This window comes from Mus caroli, unplaced genomic scaffold, assembly GCF_978045245.1.
Source record: "Mus caroli unplaced genomic scaffold, Mus_caroli_1 scaffold_8, whole genome shotgun sequence".
NCBI classification, from domain to species: Eukaryota; Metazoa; Chordata; class Mammalia; order Rodentia; family Muridae; genus Mus; species Mus caroli.
Window position 1 is genome coordinate 48,363,847 of NW_028227263.1, and position 18,840 is coordinate 48,382,686.

At 52.9% G+C, this 18,840-nt stretch overlaps 1 protein-coding gene across 3 annotated transcripts in view; it reads left to right on the forward strand.

The window, feature by feature from the left end:
* Positions 1–18,840, forward strand: part of Myo7a (myosin VIIA) — a 68,761-nt gene that overhangs the window by 42,820 nt on the left and 7,101 nt on the right. For 2 of the 3 annotated variants that reach the window (XM_029479536.1, XM_021165941.2), the window contains 15 exons: positions 224–400; positions 827–916; positions 1,854–1,981; positions 3,698–3,824; positions 4,468–4,587; positions 4,945–5,118; positions 5,808–6,035; positions 7,474–7,644; positions 9,795–9,912; positions 10,556–10,682; positions 11,128–11,411; positions 12,110–12,300; positions 12,793–12,917; positions 13,286–13,443; positions 14,308–14,461. In XM_029479536.1, coding sequence (XP_029335396.1) covers positions 224–400; positions 827–916; positions 1,854–1,981; positions 3,698–3,824; positions 4,468–4,587; positions 4,945–5,118; positions 5,808–6,035; positions 7,474–7,644; positions 9,795–9,912; positions 10,556–10,682; positions 11,128–11,411; positions 12,110–12,300; positions 12,793–12,917; positions 13,286–13,443; positions 14,308–14,461 — 2,372 coding nt within the window. The remainder of the gene's footprint in view (positions 1–223; positions 401–826; positions 917–1,853; positions 1,982–3,697; positions 3,825–4,467; positions 4,588–4,944; positions 5,119–5,807; positions 6,036–7,473; positions 7,645–9,794; positions 9,913–10,555; positions 10,683–11,127; positions 11,412–12,109; positions 12,301–12,792; positions 12,918–13,285; positions 13,444–14,307; positions 14,462–18,840) is intronic. The other variant, XM_021165942.2, reaches the window with a different exon arrangement.

Here is an 18,840-nt window from a genome sequence, read left to right on the forward strand (position 1 = left end):
GAGGCGACCTGTGGCTGGGTCATGGCTCACAGGGCCGGGCTGGGGTGGTGGGTGCCGCTCTTGTCAAGTCAAGGTCGGGCTTTGGTCCAGCCCCCAACCTAGGGTCAGACCACATCTGCAGGTAGCTATCTATCTCTCCAGCTTCCTCTCCAAGGCTTTCTCTGTGGCTTGAGCCACTTCTTCCATCCTCCCTGGCTTTCTTACATGTGTGCTCCATCCTCAGGCAGCACTGGCTGTCTGGATCACCATCCTCCGGTTCATGGGGGACCTCCCAGAGCCCAAGTACCACACAGCCATGAGCGACGGCAGTGAGAAGATCCCAGTGATGACTAAGATCTACGAGACCCTAGGCAAGAAGACATACAAGAGGGAGCTGCAGGCCTTGCAGGGCGAGGGCGAGGTGAGGGCACAGGGCCCCCAACTGATAACTGTCTTGGGCTAGTGGGGATGGTGTCAGCACACCAGGCTCAGGTAACCAGCAGAAAGCTGTCTAGCTGTCTCTGCCTCATCCCTGCCCCAATCCCCTGCCATTCTCTGTCTACTCATGGGAATAATGTGCAAGCCATTGCCAACTGTAAAGTTCTCATTATAACTGAGGGGCTACACTGCAGACCAGACAGACTTCGCAGTGGGAGCCACCTCTAGGGACACCTCACTGGGAGACCTCCGGCAGTAACTATGATTTTCTGAGTCTCAGCAGGGGCAAGGGTAGAGGGTGGCTTCGTGGCCTGCACCTTGTGAGCCTCTGTGTGGAAATTATACACACACACACAGACACTCCATAACCCCACTGTCCAGAGGTCTCATCCCTGCATCTGTCACACAGACCCAGATCTCTGAGGGGCAGAAGAAGACCAGTGTGAGACACAAGTTGGTACACTTGACACTGAAGAAGAAGTCCAAACTCACAGAAGAGGTAAGAACAGAGCCCGGGCCCTGGAGGGCTTCCTTAGGCAGCCAGACTGCAGCACAGCTGAGCCGGGGGCCTGGGAATGGGAGCAGGAGGGGAAGTGGATGATGCCTCTCTCTTCTGTATAGCACAGCACTGGAGCAACCACCAGACAGAAGTGTATGAAAATGCTAAGGGTGGGGGAAAGAATGGGGCGGGGCCAAGTACACATGTAAAAAGGAGAATACTTCTGGCTGATGCATATACCGTGCATTTCATCCCAGGACCTCTTGGCCTGGGAGCAGACTTCTCTGTAGTATTTTTGAATACTGGCACCACCACCCACCAATCCATCTCTTACCTTCTAAGACTGCCAAGGCCTTGCACACAGGGCTGTGTAGGCTGATGCGGGCTGGGACAGACAGGCATGGGTTCAGGTGCAGGAGGCCCTTGCATGGCTCTTTCTGTCTAGATGGAAGGTCTCTTGCTGCATTTGAGTGCAATGCGAGGCTGCTTCTGTGGCTGCATGGGACCAAGAGAGAGACACACATCTACTGAGAACTGAGGGTGGCCATGTCATATCAGGGCCAGGGCCTTGATAATTAGGTGGTTGTGAACCAGGCTGTACTTTGGTGCCATAGGTGTGAGATGCTGGCCTCAATCAGAGGCCGAGATGGGACACATCATGGCTGAAAGGCTTTCCCTTGGGTGGGACTGAGGTACAGAGGGCCAAGCTGGTAGCATCAGGCTGGTGCTCCCAGCCATGTGGTCTAGTTATTAGTCTTTAAGGATGGAGTAATGACAAGCTGACAAGTGCAGGGGTCATCCATGCATTCATCTGCTCTCTGCAGTGGCTGGCAGGGACAGTACCCCGTCTATGATGCTATCTTCTCCTGGTGGGAAGCCTAGCAGGTGCAGCACCCAAGCCCCACCTGTTTGGCTTAAGCCTGTGTCCGTGTCCTAGGTGACCAAGAGGCTGAACGATGGGGAATCCACAGTACAGGGCAACAGCATGCTGGAGGATCGGCCCACCTCAAATCTAGAGAAGCTGCACTTCATCATCGGCAACGGCATCCTGCGGCCTGCGCTGCGGTCAGTACCCAAGGGGCAGTGGGATGCTGTGTCTGGGCTTCTCTAGGCAGAGGCTGGCGGTCTCTAGGCAGCTGCTAATGGCTCCACTTTAGCCACAGATTAAGCAAAAAGGCCCATGCTAGCTTTGTTGCTGGCTAGTCATATGACCCTCACCCATCTCCTTCATCCCTCTATGCCTTACCTGGAAAGGTGGAATAAGAATAGCACTCACACCTGAGATCTGAGGGGAGGCAGAACTTTGAGACAGTGAATGGAGAGAGCAGATTGTAACCTGTAGCTAGTGGTTATCATGGCCTCATCTGAGCGGTCGGATTTAAACCCACTGCCGCTGGCTCACATTCAGTGCAGCTGACCCAGGCCAATGGCGAGGTTACTGTATGCCTAGAGATTCTATTGTTTCCATCCTGGGTCAGGAAAGACCTCTACTGATGGCGAGTTGGTGGGAAGACTAGAGTCGCCTATACAATTAGATAGTTAACCCAGCCAGATGTGGGGACCTGAGCTTCTCGGGGACCTGGCTTATATGACCATAGGTGAAGACTTGGGGTCCCAAGAACTTATGTTTATATTGGGAGTGTGGGACAAGAGACAAGTTCCATCCTCCCAATGGGGAAACTGAGGCCCAGCATGAGGAAGAGACTTCCCAGGAGTTATTTGGCCTTCTAGCCCACCTACCTGTCAGCCTCACCTCTCTCCACTGCTCCTCAAGCCCACTTAAGCCTCACTTGAGCCAGAGGCCACCCAGGGTCACCAGAAGGGAAAGGTGGCCACCAGGTTACCTGTCTGCCACATCTGAAGTAGATTGTTCAGGAGTCTTGTGCCAGGAACCCCACACTAAGAAAGGCTAGAAAGTAGACTCCCGAGGGACCATGGCTAACCTCCCTTCTCTGGCTTAGCTACTGGCCACCTTTTATTGGTTGAGTGGGGCCAGGTTGGAGACTCCGGCACAGGGTTCCCATTGGTCTGAGACAAGATGGGGCCTCGATGAGCCATGGCAGTTTCACTTGCAGGCCTGATTGCTGCTGTGATGGTGGCCTGTCTGCTTTGGATATTTCAAGTGGAAATGATTTGGGTCATGGGCAAGAGGTCTAAACGTGCATGTGTTATCTTCTTGTGATAAAAAGATGGCAACTTGAAATTTTGCTGGTTCATGAACTCTCCAGATTGAGAAGTTACTGAATGAGACAGTCCTGCGTGTGTGTGTGTGTGTGTGTCCTGGGTGGGTAAGCCCTCTTGGACCTCCCACAGAGGAAAATGCTGTTAAGAGAAGATGTTTTCAGCTTAGTGCAAAGTGACCCATGTACTGAGCACTCACAAGCTGGAGAGCTGTGTTCCAGAGTAAGGGTCCCTGCTCACTGGCCCTGAACCTCCCAGGTGCCAGTTCTGTTTCTGCCATGTCAGCCACTATTACAGAAACTGTCCCTGACTATGGGGGTCCCTTGCTTGGGCTTTATGGTTGTCCTGAGGCTAGGCAGGGTGGACATTAGGGGCTGTGACCTTTGAACTTGCATTAGGATATAGATCACTTTGTGGACGGTGGACCTCACCTAACCCATGCCTTATTCCTGGTGACCCCCCAATATAAAGCAAGACCCTCTGCTCAGCCTCTTTATCTAGCCTGTCTCTGTCTCCTGGGAAGCCTTAGGCTGGCTGGTCAGAAGAGCTGTGGTGTGGAGGGGTGGCTGGATGTCACTCTGAGGTATTGTCCCCACTTAGGGACGAGATTTACTGCCAGATCAGTAAGCAGCTCACACACAACCCATCCAAGAGCAGCTATGCCAGGGGCTGGATCCTCGTGTCGCTCTGTGTGGGCTGCTTCGCCCCCTCTGAGAAGTTCGTTAAGGTAGGGGGTTGGTCTGGGGTTGGGAGGAGGGTGCAGGGCCCCTCTATGCTGGGACACAACATGCATGTGGCATGTGCTTTCTGGTGCCCCACAAATAGTCCTCATGTGGGACTCTGGGACTTCTTGAGTTCTGGAATCCTATACTCCCAGAGCCCCTCTCAGGTCCTTGATGGTCTCACGCATGCCCAGCCCCTTCCTCCCAGGTCCCTTTTGCCCAGGTGACCAGCACTTAGCTTTGTCAGTATCATTCTACAGAGGTCAAGTGTGATAAGGATATATGCACTGAACAACCTGAACGTGTATCTTGGGACAGGCACTTTGATATCACTCTGTGCCAGGCTCTGGGTACTAGTTGGGTGCCATGAGGGTGAGGGAGTGGGGGAGACCAAATGGGGCCCTGAAAGGTAGCAGCAGCTGCAACAGAGAGGGCAGAGGTCGAATGTGAGGGTGAGGAGATTGACTGTCTGGCCTTGCTGCCAAGCTGCAGGGCATACACTTGATTCCAGGGGTAGCAGGAGTAGGCCTAGAAAGGGGGGCTTTAGGTGTCCCTGCTGAAGCAGCCAGTCCCAGGTGTGCCTGGAGAGACTGCAGGCTGCTGCAGCAGCTAGGGTAGAGACTGCCTCACTGAGTTCCCTGTCTGCAGTACCTGCGGAACTTCATCCACGGAGGCCCACCTGGCTATGCTCCTTACTGTGAGGAGCGCCTGAGGAGGACCTTTGTCAATGGAACTCGGACACAGCCACCCAGCTGGCTGGAGCTGCAGGTCGGCAAGACTCACACAGCATGCCTCAGAAGTATCCCCTTCATGCTGGATTGCAGGAGTCCTTGGGTTCTGGAATCTCAGCCCCACCCCCTCCAATATGAAAGTCCCAAGTGTGATTGGCTCTTTCTGCCTGTCTTATGCCCATGGGCCTTAGTCAAGGCCTTGCTCCTGCAGTGGTTTCCTACTAGGCTTGGGTCCTTGGCACAAGACATCGAAATGTCCCCTCAGAGTGGATACCTGTGACAGATCCAGGTGGTGTCCCAGTGGGATGCTGGTAGCATGGGGGTCAGCTCTTGCCCCATAGGCAGCCAGAGCAGAGAGAGTGAAAAGACCACAGACCCCCTTGGTCACTTTCAGGCCACCAAGTCCAAGAAGCCCATCATGTTGCCCGTGACCTTCATGGATGGGACCACCAAGACCCTGCTAACAGATTCAGCAACCACAGCCAGGGAGCTGTGCAATGCTCTGGCTGACAAGATCTCACTCAAGGACCGCTTTGGCTTCTCCCTCTACATCGCTCTGTTTGATAAGGTATGGTGGCCTAAGCCTAGCCCAGCCCAGTGCTGCCACCTGCTGGCTGAGGGGTTTGCATGCATGTGAGTCACTTAAGTTATGGGAACAGGCTCTACAGAAATGGTGTCAAGTTCTCTGGCACCCGGGTACCCCATGATCAAAGGTCCAGAACTCTCTCCACCCACGGGTGCCCAGGAGAAAGCCCTTAGAGAAGAGGGCTGACAACTCCGCTCTCCAGGATCACATCCGTGGCTGTGATTGTAGAAGTCTGCTCAGCCACTAGTCCGCCCTTTCCACATCTTCTCCAGCTGTGTGAATCCTGGGGTGTGGGCACACAGTCTTTCCTGCTGAGATAGGCCTGGAGTTTTCTCTGGCACTGGGAAGACCCATGGACAGGACCTTGCACTTGGTCATAGTTTGCCTGGAGCTTCCCTCATGAATTGGTGCCCCCAGTAATGGCTTGCTTAACTGTATCCCTTGCTCTGAGAAAAAAAGGATTCCCACATACACATGCCTTGAAAGGCACTCACTGCATGCTACAAGCCAGCTCAGAGACTGTCCCTGGGATCAGCCTCCCAGGGGACCTAGGACACACACTCCTCTGAACCTCAGGGCTATCTGTGCTCATGCAGTTGTCACAGTGGGTGACCCTTTGAAGTCTTTCTCTGACCCTGCCCTGCCTGTCCTCCCACTGTGCCGTCTCACAGGTATCCTCCCTGGGCAGTGGCAGTGACCATGTCATGGATGCCATCTCTCAGTGTGAGCAGTATGCCAAGGAACAAGGTGCCCAGGAGCGCAATGCCCCATGGAGGCTCTTCTTTAGAAAGGAGGTTTTCACACCCTGGCACAACCCCTCGGAGGACAACGTGGCCACGAACCTCATCTACCAGCAGGTGGTGCGAGGAGTCAAGTTTGGGGAGTACAGGTGTGAGAAGGTAAGTGGGGTGCTCGAGCCACAGGGAGGCCATGGTCACAGGCTAAGGGCTGTTGTCAGTTGGCTGGCGGTTGGACATTTCCTGGGCTTCTTATGGATTCAGTGCTACTTAACCTCACACAAGCTGTGTGCAGTGGATGCTCTGAAAGCTATCCTGCTTCCCCATGGGAAGGGGTTCATCACTCTGCAGTACACTGCGTGATACCAGGAGGGGTGATGGACATGTTTGTATGGTTCTTAGTCTAGGAACTGCTCTGAAGGAGAAGGTCCGATCATTTAGATCAGGATTTGCAGGGTCTGCATGCTATGAGCTGAGCCGACTCAGAGTCTGTCCCTGGGATCAGCCTCCCAGGGGACCTAGGACGCACACTCCTCTGGGCCTCGGGGCTATCTGTGCTCATGCAGTTGTCACAGTGGGTGACCCTTTGAAGTCCTTCTCTGACCCTGCCCTGTCTGTCCTCCCACGGGGACAGACTCGAGGGTCGTGTCTGTCTTTCCTCCCACGGGGACAGACTCGAGGGTCGTGTCTGTCTTTCCTCCCACGGGGACAGACTCGAGGGTCGTGTTTTTGAAGATAGTGGTGGTGCTTCCTGTACCTGTGGCTCTGTTAGTGATGGCAGGATAAAGATCGATGTGCTGTTGATTTTGAGGATGGCTGTGGTTGGTGATGATGGTGGTCCTGATGCTGCTGCTGATATTCATAGGTGTTGGTAGTGAAGGTGACGTTAGTGATACTGGTAGTGCCGAGAGTGATGATGTATATGCTGATAAGCTAATATTCCGAGTGTTTTAGAGCCACCATACTGGCTACTAAAATTGGGAAACTTTTCCCACCAACTATAAAATAGCAGATGCTTACAAGGTCCCTGAGAGCCTCTTCTGTCACACTGCTGCTCTACAGAAACACCAAGAGCCCCAGGGGAGTTCTGCCCTGCATGCTGGGCACCAGGCCTCATCCAAGAAGAGCCCAGCCCGTGCCAGACTCTCACCTGGCTCTCTGAAGTAGAGCCAGGTGGTTACCATGTCGACTCTTCCTGGGTAGATAGTGATGGGGATGGGGATGTTGACCGTGGTGTGTTGTCACCATCCCCACAGACCATCTCCAAGACATGACTGCCAGCCCATGTGGCTTTCATGCAATACTGAGCCCAGCTGTCTGACCACCACCCAATAGGCCACCTGCTCTTTTGCTCAGATTATGTGGCCCTGGACAGAAGTCAGCTCTGAGCTGGTGCCAAGGGGACCAGACACAGGGCAAGAAGAGTATGGCTGTGGGCTTAGGGATCCCATGATTGCCCTGTGAAGAGAAGTGAGACAGGGAGAACACAGGGTCCTGAGGGTCAGGGTCCCCAAGCTACAGGAGACATGACTGGAAGGGGGCTGGGCTGGAAGGGCATCCCCTAGGGATGATTGGTGATGACGGTGTGTGTCACCCTCAGGAGGACGACCTGGCTGAGCTGGCTTCTCAGCAGTACTTTGTGGACTATGGTTCTGAGATGATTCTGGAGCGCCTGCTGAGCCTCGTGCCCACTTACATCCCTGACCGTGAGATCACACCGCTGAAGAATCTTGAGAAGTGGGCACAGCTGGCCATTGCTGCCCACAAGAAGGTAGGAAGAGGGAGGACTCAGAGGTGTGGCTGCACAGAGCATCACGGCTGGCAGTTGTTGGGGACCTGGGCCTCCTGCTTCCATTCCCATACCCCCCCCCCCGAGACATCATTCATATATGTCTCGCTCACTTTCTCTGGGCTGGGTGTCTGAGACACAGAAGGCTCAAGCTGGTCCTGTGGCCTGTTGAGGGACCCCTGGGGTCATGGATGTTGAGGGTGACCTCTCCTGTTGATTACAATGTTGTGATTTGAGTGACCACTCAGGTCTGATAATGGAAGTTGTCTAGGAAATGTCCCCTCCTTTTTCCTAAGAACTCCAGTACCTTCCTACTTGGGAACTCTGGGTGCAGGCTCCTATTGAAGTCCCAGGCTGTGATCTAATATAGGCGCTAAGGGGCCTGTGAAACAGCAGCTGCGTGGAGGTGTTGAGGGCTCCACGTGCCTCTTTCCTCCAAGGCCCTGCCATATCAGAGCAGGCTAGGCCTAGCTCAGTTACTGGAGGTCCCCACAGATAGTGTCTCATACGCTATAGATAAGGCTTTTCCACCCCTAGGGTCCTGTGGTACCTTCTACACACCTTTCACCTTCTCTGGATAGCTCCGTATAGACACACTTGGCTCTGAATGCCCCCTTCAAGGGTTTCCTCCGGGCCTAGCCCTCTCTCCCCTAGAGTATTTCTTTCCTGCATCCTCCCCACATCTCCCAAGAGAAAAACCTCTTCTTTGCCATGTCTTCCTGTTGACTTCTGGCAAGTTACTGAAGCCAGTCCACTTTGCCTGCCTCCCAAACAGCTTCACTTCCCAGTTCTCGGCCTCCCCAGCTGCCCCAGCATGTATTTCCAACAAGGCGTGTGTGTGTGTGTGTGTGTGTGTGTGTGTGTGTGTGTGTGTGTGTGTTTGTGTGTGTTTGCTTTGGGTGGCATGGTGGTATTCATTTTATTTTGGAATCAGGCCTTGGGAGCATAGTGAGACGGACATGCTCTTCTGGGATCCACAGCTTGGTTCTGTCTTTCCCTGGATCACAGCACCTTTGTGTGTGTGTCAGAACCCTGGGTTCTGCTGCACTGGACAGAAGTGAATGTCGATGCCTTTCAGAAGGCAGGAAGAATCCAGACTGGACATGGGAACCACAGACATTTCCAAGTTAGCTCTAGGTCCTGGGGCTGAGATCAGGGTCTTCTGATCTGCCTTCTCCAGAGGTTCCCATCTTGTCTGCTTCCCATTGGCTTCCTCTGTGGTCCCATGCACCCAATTGCCTCTCCTCACAAGGACACGGTCTGTTGGGATAGGGCTTCATGCCAATCCCTTCTTATAGACTTTATCTGCAAATGTGCACCCTAGGGTGTGAAGACTCGAACATGAGGATTTAGAGGGAAAATTTTAAAAATATCTTAAAGCCATTTCAAACATGCAGAGAAGTTTCAAGTTGGGGGCCCCTCACTGCCACGTTTGGCTCCCCACCTTCTTCCTTGTGGCTTTCTCTCCACACACATACGCATGTATATGGTATACTGAACACCTGGACATTAAATTGGTCACATTAAACTCTCAGCCAATGCTTACTATTCCTGGCCTGTGGCCATGTTGGCCCTCTCGTGGGTGGCAATGCCCTATATGGGGCTGTCACGGCCACATATTCATTCTGACCCCTCCGTTCTACCCCCCAGGGTCATGGAGTTCTTACCAGGAAACAGAGCGCTGCTCCCTGACAGGAGTGCTGCAGCAGCTCTTGCTGGACCTGACCCCCAGGTCCTCTTACTCTCAGACATGGCTCACTCATCCACCTGCCTGTCCAGCCTTGTAGAAACTCGCCCTAGGGACCCAGCTTTGTGTGCCATGATGCCACAACCTCTCTCTGCTCTCGTGCCTCTCCACATGGCGTGTGCCTCCCAGTGGCTCACCGTCACTCCACTTGGGCCACTGCATTGGGAAGTCCCCAAGGGTGGCAGCTACGTTTTCCTTTTCTGCCTGGGACCCACACACACAGAGAATTACAAGGCCCCGGTACAGATTGGATTAGAGAAAGCAGCGAACCCGGGGTGTGAGCTGATGGGAGCAGAGGCCCCTAAGCTCACCTGGTAGAAGGGATAGCTAATTCCTAGAGCCTACCCACTGGCCTTTGATCTTTATCCCATGCTGCCCTCTGCAGGGAATTTATGCCCAGAGGAGAACTGACTCCCAGAAGGTCAAAGAGGATGTGGTCAATTATGCCCGTTTCAAGTGGCCCTTGCTCTTCTCCAGGTTTTATGAAGCCTATAAATTCTCAGGTATTTGTGGCCCCAGCCGTATGGAGAGAGGGTGATTATCTTTCTGCAGGTGCCTGGTTTTCTTGGGTTCTCTTGCTGAAGGGCTGTGGAAAACCCATGCAGACAGCTCACTGGTTTGAAGAGCTGATCATTAAAGCTCCCACTATGGACAGAAGAGGGTAGCCAGGTTATAGGTGGGTGGGCTGTTATTTCCAAGAGGCCGAGGGTGGGTGGCTATGGCTAAGGGGAAAGTAACTGGCTGGTGCCAGCCCACATCAGCTCTCATGACCTTTGCGGACATTGCTGGGCATCTGCTCTGTGTTAGCCCTGAGCTTATGCTGGGCTTCTCAGAATTACCAGCTCTCAGAGACACAGACAACCCCAGCGTTTAGTTGTCTGACCTCTCCCTCCATCTCACCTTGCTGCAGGGCAGGGAGCAGAGGTAGGAAGGGGACTGAGGCTGTTTCTCAAGCCAGCGTTCTCTTCCCATCACCTTTTGGGTTTCACTTTGTAAGGTAGCCATGCTGAGACTCACTCTCCCTGTTTATAAGCCAGGGATAAGCACCCTCCTGCAGAAGCCACCACCTTGCAGTTATGAGGAGGAGGGAGGAGCTAGCTCCAAGATCAGGGAGGCCCCCTCTCAGAGCCTCTGTCACTGTTGCAGGCCCTCCCCTCCCCAAGAGCGACGTCATTGTGGCTGTCAACTGGACGGGTGTGTACTTCGTGGACGAGCAGGAGCAGGTGCTTCTGGAGCTGTCCTTCCCGGAGATCATGGCTGTGTCCAGCAGTAGGTGGGGATGGCCGCCAGGGCCCAGGCAGAGGGACAGGAGGAGAGGGCACAGCTCCTGGGGCTGGGGGCACAATCAGTGTTATCAAGGGGGCGTCTCGTTGTCAGCTGAAAAGCACCCAGAGGGTGGTAGCGTTCTGGAATAGCCAAGTCCCATAATGCAGTGCAGTCCAGAGCATCTGTCTGTCTCAGATATGATAAGGGCAGGGAAGACTTCCTGGTAGAAGAGGCATCAGGCTGAGCCTTAAAGGGTGAATAAGGACATGGATGGACAATACGCAGTGCACTGGGCCAGAGTGGGGCGATTCTGGACCAGAATACGCTGTAGCCATGGCTACGTCTGCCTTAGAGAGTGATGAGTATATCACCCCAGTGGGCCAGGCCTTGTCCTGGCAGGGCCCTGTCTGAGTGTCTGGGACACTCTGACAATTGGCCTTGGTCCCCCTCAGGGAGTGCCGCATCTTGCTCTCACTGGGCTGCTCTGACTTGGGCTGTGCTACTTGTCAATCGGGCCGGGCAGGGCTGACCCCGGCTGGACCCTGTTCTCCGTGTTGGTCCTGTAGGGGAACAAAGCTGATGGCCCCCAGCTTTACCCTGGCTACCATCAAAGGGGATGAGTACACCTTCACATCCAGCAATGCCGAGGACATCCGTGACCTGGTGGTCACCTTTCTGGAGGGGCTACGGAAGAGGTCTAAGTATGTGGTGGCACTGCAGGACAATCCTAACCCTGGTGAGTGCCCGCTGATGTGGATGCTCTGGGGTGGTAGGCAGACTGTACAGATATGAGCCTGGCACTCATAGCAGGTGGCTGGTGCCTTATTGTATTGTTTAGACACCGAGTCCCGGGCAGTACTGCCTTTACCTACAGTCCACAGAACACTTCCTCTCCCACCTTCTAAGACTGTAGCTTACCTCCTATCACCAGCTCCAAGTTAAATGGGGTCCTCCATACTTGATAACACAATGGCACCTCTTTGGAGCAATATGGTGCCCAGACTCCATGGAGAGGCATGTGGGAAATGGTGATAGTACAGTGACCATGGAAACCCAGAGGCTGTGGGAACGTGGAGGTCAGGCTCTCCGTGCAGCCTGGTCCAGAGAGGAAGCATAAATGAGCAGGGGTCTGAGACCAAGGGCAGAGGAGAGCCATGCACAGAGAAAGCCAGTGTGTCCCAAACTGTTATTGCATTGGCCAGGAGAGGGAAGAAGGTCAGGAGTGAGGAGGAAGGAGCTGAGCTTTGACAGGAGGGTGACCTGCTTTGATGGCTAAATCTGGGTGTGGGGTTTGCACAAAGAGTATGCAGAGTGGAGGATGGCATAGGCCCTCAGCGAGGAGCCGTGGCTTACAGGTCACCAGCCCAAATGAGGATGTTCTAACCCACCCTTGTTCCCCATCCCCATGTGAACCTGCTCACCCCTGCTTCTAAGCTGGTGAGGAGTCGGGCTTCCTCAGCTTCGCCAAGGGAGACCTCATCATCCTTGACCATGATACTGGTGAGCAGGTCATGAACTCAGGCTGGGCCAACGGCATCAACGAGAGGACCAAGCAGCGCGGCGACTTCCCCACTGACTGTGTATACGTCATGCCCACTGTCACCTTGCCACCAAGGGAGATTGTGGTATGTGACCAGCACCAGGAGTCTCCCCTGGAGGCTCCCTTACTCTTGTTCTCACATCCGGTCATTAGAATGAAGGACTGCAACACACTAATGATTGGTATCTTCTGTGTAGATGATAGCCCTAGGGCTTGGGGGGAACCACAGACTTAATGTATGGGTATCTTCCAAATTTACATCAGTTGGAGAGAGGCCTAGGGGTCGGGATGGGGAATCATTGTCATGTATGACGGGAAACGGGGCCACAGCTGGGTGAGGGTCTCTTTTGTCATGGCTCACAGCTCAAGGATTCAGTACAGCTCTCCAGGCAGCTCCCGTGCAAGGCTCATGGGTCTGGGCTTGAGGCGCAGGAAGTATAGGCACGGGGAAGAGAGCTTAGGGTCCACACCTGTGAAGAACAAGTCTCCTATCTCATTCTGGAAGGCTCCAGCTTTATCAGATTCCAGTGGCCCCAGCTGAAGAGCTGACAGGTCCTCCCCATCTCTTGCCTCCCAGGCCCTGGTCACTATGACCCCAGACCAGAGGCAGGATGTCGTCCGGCTCCTGCAGCTGCGCACAGCAGAGCCAGAGGTGCGCGCCAAGCCCTACACGCTAGAGGAGTTCTCCTACGACTACTTCAGGTGACGTCGGGTGGCAGGTTGGGGACAAGAATGGTGCTCTTTGAGATGCCCCCTCCTGGGAGCGGGACCAGCTCAGGGGCAGCATAAGCAGTTTCTGTTATCCAGGCTGAGCCCCCTGGTGTGGTCCCATCTCATCCTTTCTTCCTCTGGGTGGTATTTGTGCCACTCATCAGGTCCTCTGCCCTGGGGGACAGGGGCTGGGCAGGACGATAGATGCTGTGGTTTGGGGTACTCAGCTCTGCCTGAGGGCACCTGGGAGCAGAGCAGAGGCTTCTGGAGAAGGTGGCATGTATGGGCATTGCACAGCATGGCAGGAGGGGCTCGCTTCCTGTGGTGGGGCAGGTACTGACCATCTCCATGCCTGACAGGCCCCCACCCAAGCACACGCTGAGCCGTGTCATGGTGTCCAAGGCCCGTGGTAAGGACAGGCTGTGGAGCCACACACGAGAGCCCCTCAAGCAGGCCCTGCTCAAGAAGATCCTGGGCAGTGAAGAGCTCTCCCAGGAAGCCTGCATGGCCTTTGTAGATATCCACGACTGCAGCAGCTAGGAGGGCAGCAGGGAGGGACTGGGGCAGGGCGTGGCAGCACTGGGCCCTGGCAGCAGATGGAAGACCCTGGCTGGGCACATGGTACCTCATAGTTTTCAAGGGACAGCCCCATCCTCCAGCCCCTGTGACCTTGTCATCCTGCACTGGGCCAGCCAGAGACAAAGCTGTGACAAGAGCCAGCCCTGGCCTCATAAGGATGCCATGCTGACTAGGATCAGTGGTGATGGTGCCAGGCCAGGAAGTGGCCTGAACCAACCCATAGAGAGAGGCAACATGCTCCCTTCACTTCCTGGGGAGTGGGGCAGCATACACCAAGGTCCTGAGGCAAACCAGCAGGGTTATTTCAAGGGTACAAAATAACTTAGCGTAACTGAAGGGCAGATGTATACTGAAGAAAGCCTCCCAGGGTCTGTTAAAAAGCTTTGGCTGCTGGAGATATAGACACACACACACACACACACACAGAGAGAGAGAGAGAGAGAGAGAGAGAGAGAGAGAGAGAGAGAGAGAGACAGACAGACAGACAGACAGACAGACAGACAGACAGAGACAGAGAGAACACACTAGATTATTAGATTAGGCTGTGTCCATCTCAGGAACGGGGGAGCTGCTGGGCAGGCAGTTGGGGATTAGACAATGTTTTCTGGCTGCCTTGGACACTTGGGATGTAGGATCAGGGCTTGAGGAAGGGTGGCCACGATGGGGAAGGGAAGAGAAGTGGTGAGCAGGCCACATCTACGACTATGTAACTCAGAGTTCCAGGGCTGTGTGAGTCCGACCTCCTACCTCCTAGGCCAGTGTTTCCCCTTCATCCACAAGTCCTTCCTTGACAGCCTCTCACCTGTGCTCAAGTACATGGGTGACTACCCATCCAAGAGGACGCGGTCCGTCAATGAGCTCACTGACCAGATCTTTGAGTGGGCACTCAAGGCTGAGCCCCTCAAGGATGAGGCCTACGTGCAGATCCTGAAGCAGCTGACTGACAATCACATCAGGTGAGCAGACACTGTGGGACCTCTTGAAGCAATTGGCCTGGGGCCCAGGGCCAACCTGTCAAGAGCCCAGAAGGGAAACCCTTTTTTTTTTCAATTTTTATTAGATATTTTCTTCATTTACATTTCAAATGCTATCCCAAAAGTACCCTATACCCTCCCCCCACCCTGCTCCCCTACCCACCCACTCCCACTTCTTGGCCCTGGCATTCCCCTGTACTGGGGCATATAAAATTTGCAAGACCAAGGGGCCTCTCTTTCCAGTGATGGCCGAATAGGCCATCTTCTGCTACACATGCAGCTAGAGACACGAGCTCTGGGGGGGTACTGGTTAGTTCATATTGTTGTTCCACCTATAGGGTTGCAGATCCCTTCAGTTCCTTGGGTATTTTCTCTAGCTCCTCCATTGGGGGCCCTGTGTTCCACCCAATAGATGACTGTGAGCATCCACTTCTGCATTTGCCAGGCACTGGCCTAGCCTCACAGGAACCCTTGGAGCAGTCCTCCAAGGTCACAGCCCAGCCCTCCTGGCTCTCACTCCTAACATCTGCACTCACTCCGACTGAGGTGGCTGTTAGCCCAATGGTCTGTCAGGAAAGGCTCCCACGCTGGGAGCATTGGGCCTACAGATATCCCTCCTTCACTTCACTGTCCCCTCCGTGTGAGATGGTATGGAGGGCCTGTGACATAGGTAGGTAGGGAAGATGTCTTTACCAAAACCATAAAACAAGAGCTATTGGTATATGCTGCAAGAAAAGGGGAGAATTCCAAAAAACATTGAGGCTATTCCAGTGCCTCTGAGGTAAGGCAGTCCAGGTAGGCTGTTGAACAGCTTGAGTGAAGGGGTCCTGCCATTTGAAGAGCAAATCGGAATGGAGGGTCTGGTGGATGGGGATGCAAATGAAAATATCCTTATGGTCTAACTCTGTCACCCAGGAGGGACTGGAGGCTATCTGTCTCCAGAGTGTGTAAGGACTGGGAACTGAGGAGTGGATCAGGACCACAGCCTCATTTATAGCCCATTCCTAGGAGACTAGGGCCCATGCTCTAGGCTCCACTTGACGTTTTGAATACCAAAGTAGGAGTGTTGCAAAGTGAGTGACAAGAACTTTTTATCGATGAGAGTCTGTAAACCTTTTTGCACTTTAGGCTTTAAAGGATATTGGGATTTTCCTTTGAGGAAAGTCACTAAGAGTCCTTAAGGGCTCTGGTAACCTGAGTGGCTGTTACAGAGTGCTCAGGAGTGCAGGCATCCAGACTCTGGGAGCTTGTTGGTTATGAGGCTAGAGCAGAGATATAGGGAGAGTCTTTAAGGACATCACAGGACAAGAGTCACGCAGAGAGGAAGGTGAAGCTGGGCCTGGTGGAGCTCTCCCCTGATATCTACAGTGAGCTTGGGTTTGATAACCTACTGCTTCAGTCTGGCCCAGTAAGGAGGGATATCCTGTAGACCCAGTGTTCCCAGTGCAGGGGACTTTCCAGACAGACCATTGTGCTTAAAAAGTCCTAGGTGGGTCTAGAGTTTAATCATGACGTCCCTAACTAGGAAGGAAACAGGGCAGCTAGGAAGGACTAGGAAGGAATGGATGGAAATGTGTTTATACATCATATATCATATGTATTAAGACGGGCATAGAGTGGGCTGGCTGGGACTTGCCATCAAAACCAGTGAGGATTTGAGTATGGAAGGTCAAATCAGAAAAGGTGTTCAGAGCAGAAAAGTTTGCTCCATACCTAAAAGGATGTCATTTGGGTCCTTGCCTCATTTAGGGTTATCTGTTAATTCATAGAGACGAAAAATTTGGGAGTCCATGTAGCCTCGGGGACCCTCTAGTCCATTTCATCAAGTACCCCCAGTCTGGGAACAAAATCAAGGCCATTTGTCCTTTTCCAGGTTTGACTTGTGTGTGAGATCCTTAGATGGAAAATAGATTGTCCCTTTTCTCAAGAAATAGAGGGATATTCATGCTTCTACTGGGCCTCCAGTCTGCAGTTTGGACAGGACCCCAGATAGCTTTGGGTACACCGACAGAAATGTCCAAGCTGTCCACAATGATAGCTGGAAAAGCTCACTTATTCTAAGTTCCCATAGACTGAAAACAGATATGAAGAGGGTTCTAGCTGGAGCTCCTGGATGCTCTTGAGATGGGCAGAGAGTGTCCTGAGCTGGCCTGTTGCCCCTTTCTTCCCCCACTTCTCCCTTTCTGGCCCTTGAGGTTCCTTTTTGGTTATTAAAATACCTCTGAGGATGTATTTGGTAAAGTAGGGAAAAGAAGTCTTGGGTCCCTGGTCTGGATTTTATAGGCCTGGCTTATAAACTCACAGCCAAGATTGCTGTGGCCCTTGAGGTCCAGACTGGTATTCTATTCTATTCTATTCTATTCTATTCTATTCTATTCTATTCTATTCTATTCTATTCTATTCTATTCTATTCTATTCTATTCCATTCCATTCCATTCCATTCCATTCCATTCCATTCCATTCCATTCCATTCCATTCCATTCCATTCTATTCTATTCTATTCTAATCTATTCTATTCCATTCTATTTAATTTTTGGTCTTTTGAGACAGACTGGTATTCCTGCATGGCTTCTGCTAGTCCAAGCTGAAAGATGCTCAAGTTCCAGGGCGATCCTGTGTGACCTCCTGCATCTTGTCCTGGTTAGGATACTTAACAATGACCTTTGTCATCCTCCTACTGGGCAGGCAAATATATCCATCAGGTCCTTCCCCCATTGCCTTTTACAGTGGTGGCCTGATTTGACCAGTTCAATTCTGTGACAGGTGTCATCGTAGAGGCTGGCTTGACTGTGATGTAGTTAAGAGCCTGGGTCTCAGCAGCCCAGGCAAGTGCTAAGGCCAGGTAACTCTCCTCATACACAGCAGCTGGTTAGGGAGATAAAGGTTTTGGCAGGTTAGGTCAAAGCCATTACAAACCCTTTGGTTTCCTTAATGTAGGTAGAAGGATTTGGGGTAAATGGTTCCAGTTTATATGTTATCTGGGACAGATCTGATTTGTGGAAGTGATGATTACCAAGATGATGCAGACGCCCTGTTTGCCACTTTGTAAAGGAAAAGGATATTCTAGGAGGGAGAGGAGGTGAGTCCCTTACATGCAGTTCCCAAGTGACCATGAGAAAGAAAGTGCATTATGTGGGTAAAGAGAAAGGGTTTGGAAAGAGCTCCCCAGGGAGAGAAGAGAAAGGAAGTTTGGGGGGGGGGGCTTCACCAGGGGGAGGGGTTTGGATATGCCCCAAAGAAGGATCAGGGATGGGGCTTGGTTTAAGGAAGATGGGACTAGTTTAAGAGTATAAGAGTTTAGCAAGGCACAGTGATATTCCTCCCCCAGTGCAGGATCCTGTGACAAACCAGGGCATCCTTCCAACCCTGGAAGTAGAACTCAGTTTCCCTCCAAAGCCAAACCTATAGACTGGAGCAACCCCAGGGAAAAACCACAAACTGATCCTGGCCATGAATCAGTCCTGAAGGAGAGGGGGACTTGTTCAGGAGTGAAACCCTGGCTATCTGCGAGCCTTCAGATCAGGAACACTGGACAGCAGGGGAACCCACAAGTGCAAGTCCAGTCATCCACACACTTTGTCCCTTCCCACGCTGGAGAGCTGCAGACGCTGGACTGTGGGAAGAAGGGTGGTGTGTGGTGTTGCCTTGGCCCAGCTATCACCACCATCTGGGCAGGGCATAGGGGGTAATGAGGTCCCCAGAAGAGAAGGCAAATTGGACTCTTGTCCCTATGGACTATGGAAGGCAGCCTTCCTCTATCACCCTCAGGTGGGAAGTAAGGCTTTTTTTCCAAGGGGTTAAAAAAAGGCTGTGCCTGCCCCAGAGCCCAGCCACGGACCATCAACTGTCTCTGGGCCACTCAGGCAGCCACCACAGGCACCAGGTTAAGTAGCTAAGAGAGGCAAGGCAAGAGTCCCCTCCCCCACTCCTATACAGGCCACCGAAATGCTGTGCAGGGCCATGTCTGAAGAGGCTGGTGAGCAACAGGGAGATTTATAGAAACAAACTGCCAGAAGTTGGTGGCCGACTTCCCAAAAAGCTCACCCTGGGAGAGAGAGAAAGCCCCTCTTAGGGTGGTTAAAAGGACAGTCATGGTGTCACCATATGAGATGCCTGTGCCTACCTCACATCCAGATGGTTACCTGGGCAACTCATCATTTTGCGACGAGTGGAGTTTTGTAGTGTATGCTCTTCCCTTTGAGGACCAGCTGTCTGTGTTAGACTCCATGCGTCACTAAGGGTCAGTCTCTAGATGGTCTGGGCTGCGTGATGAAGTGTAGCATCCTCTACAGTGGTGCCAGGATGCCTGGAGACAGATTGCAGCTGGGGCTTGACATGATTTCATTTATTCTTTTTGATGA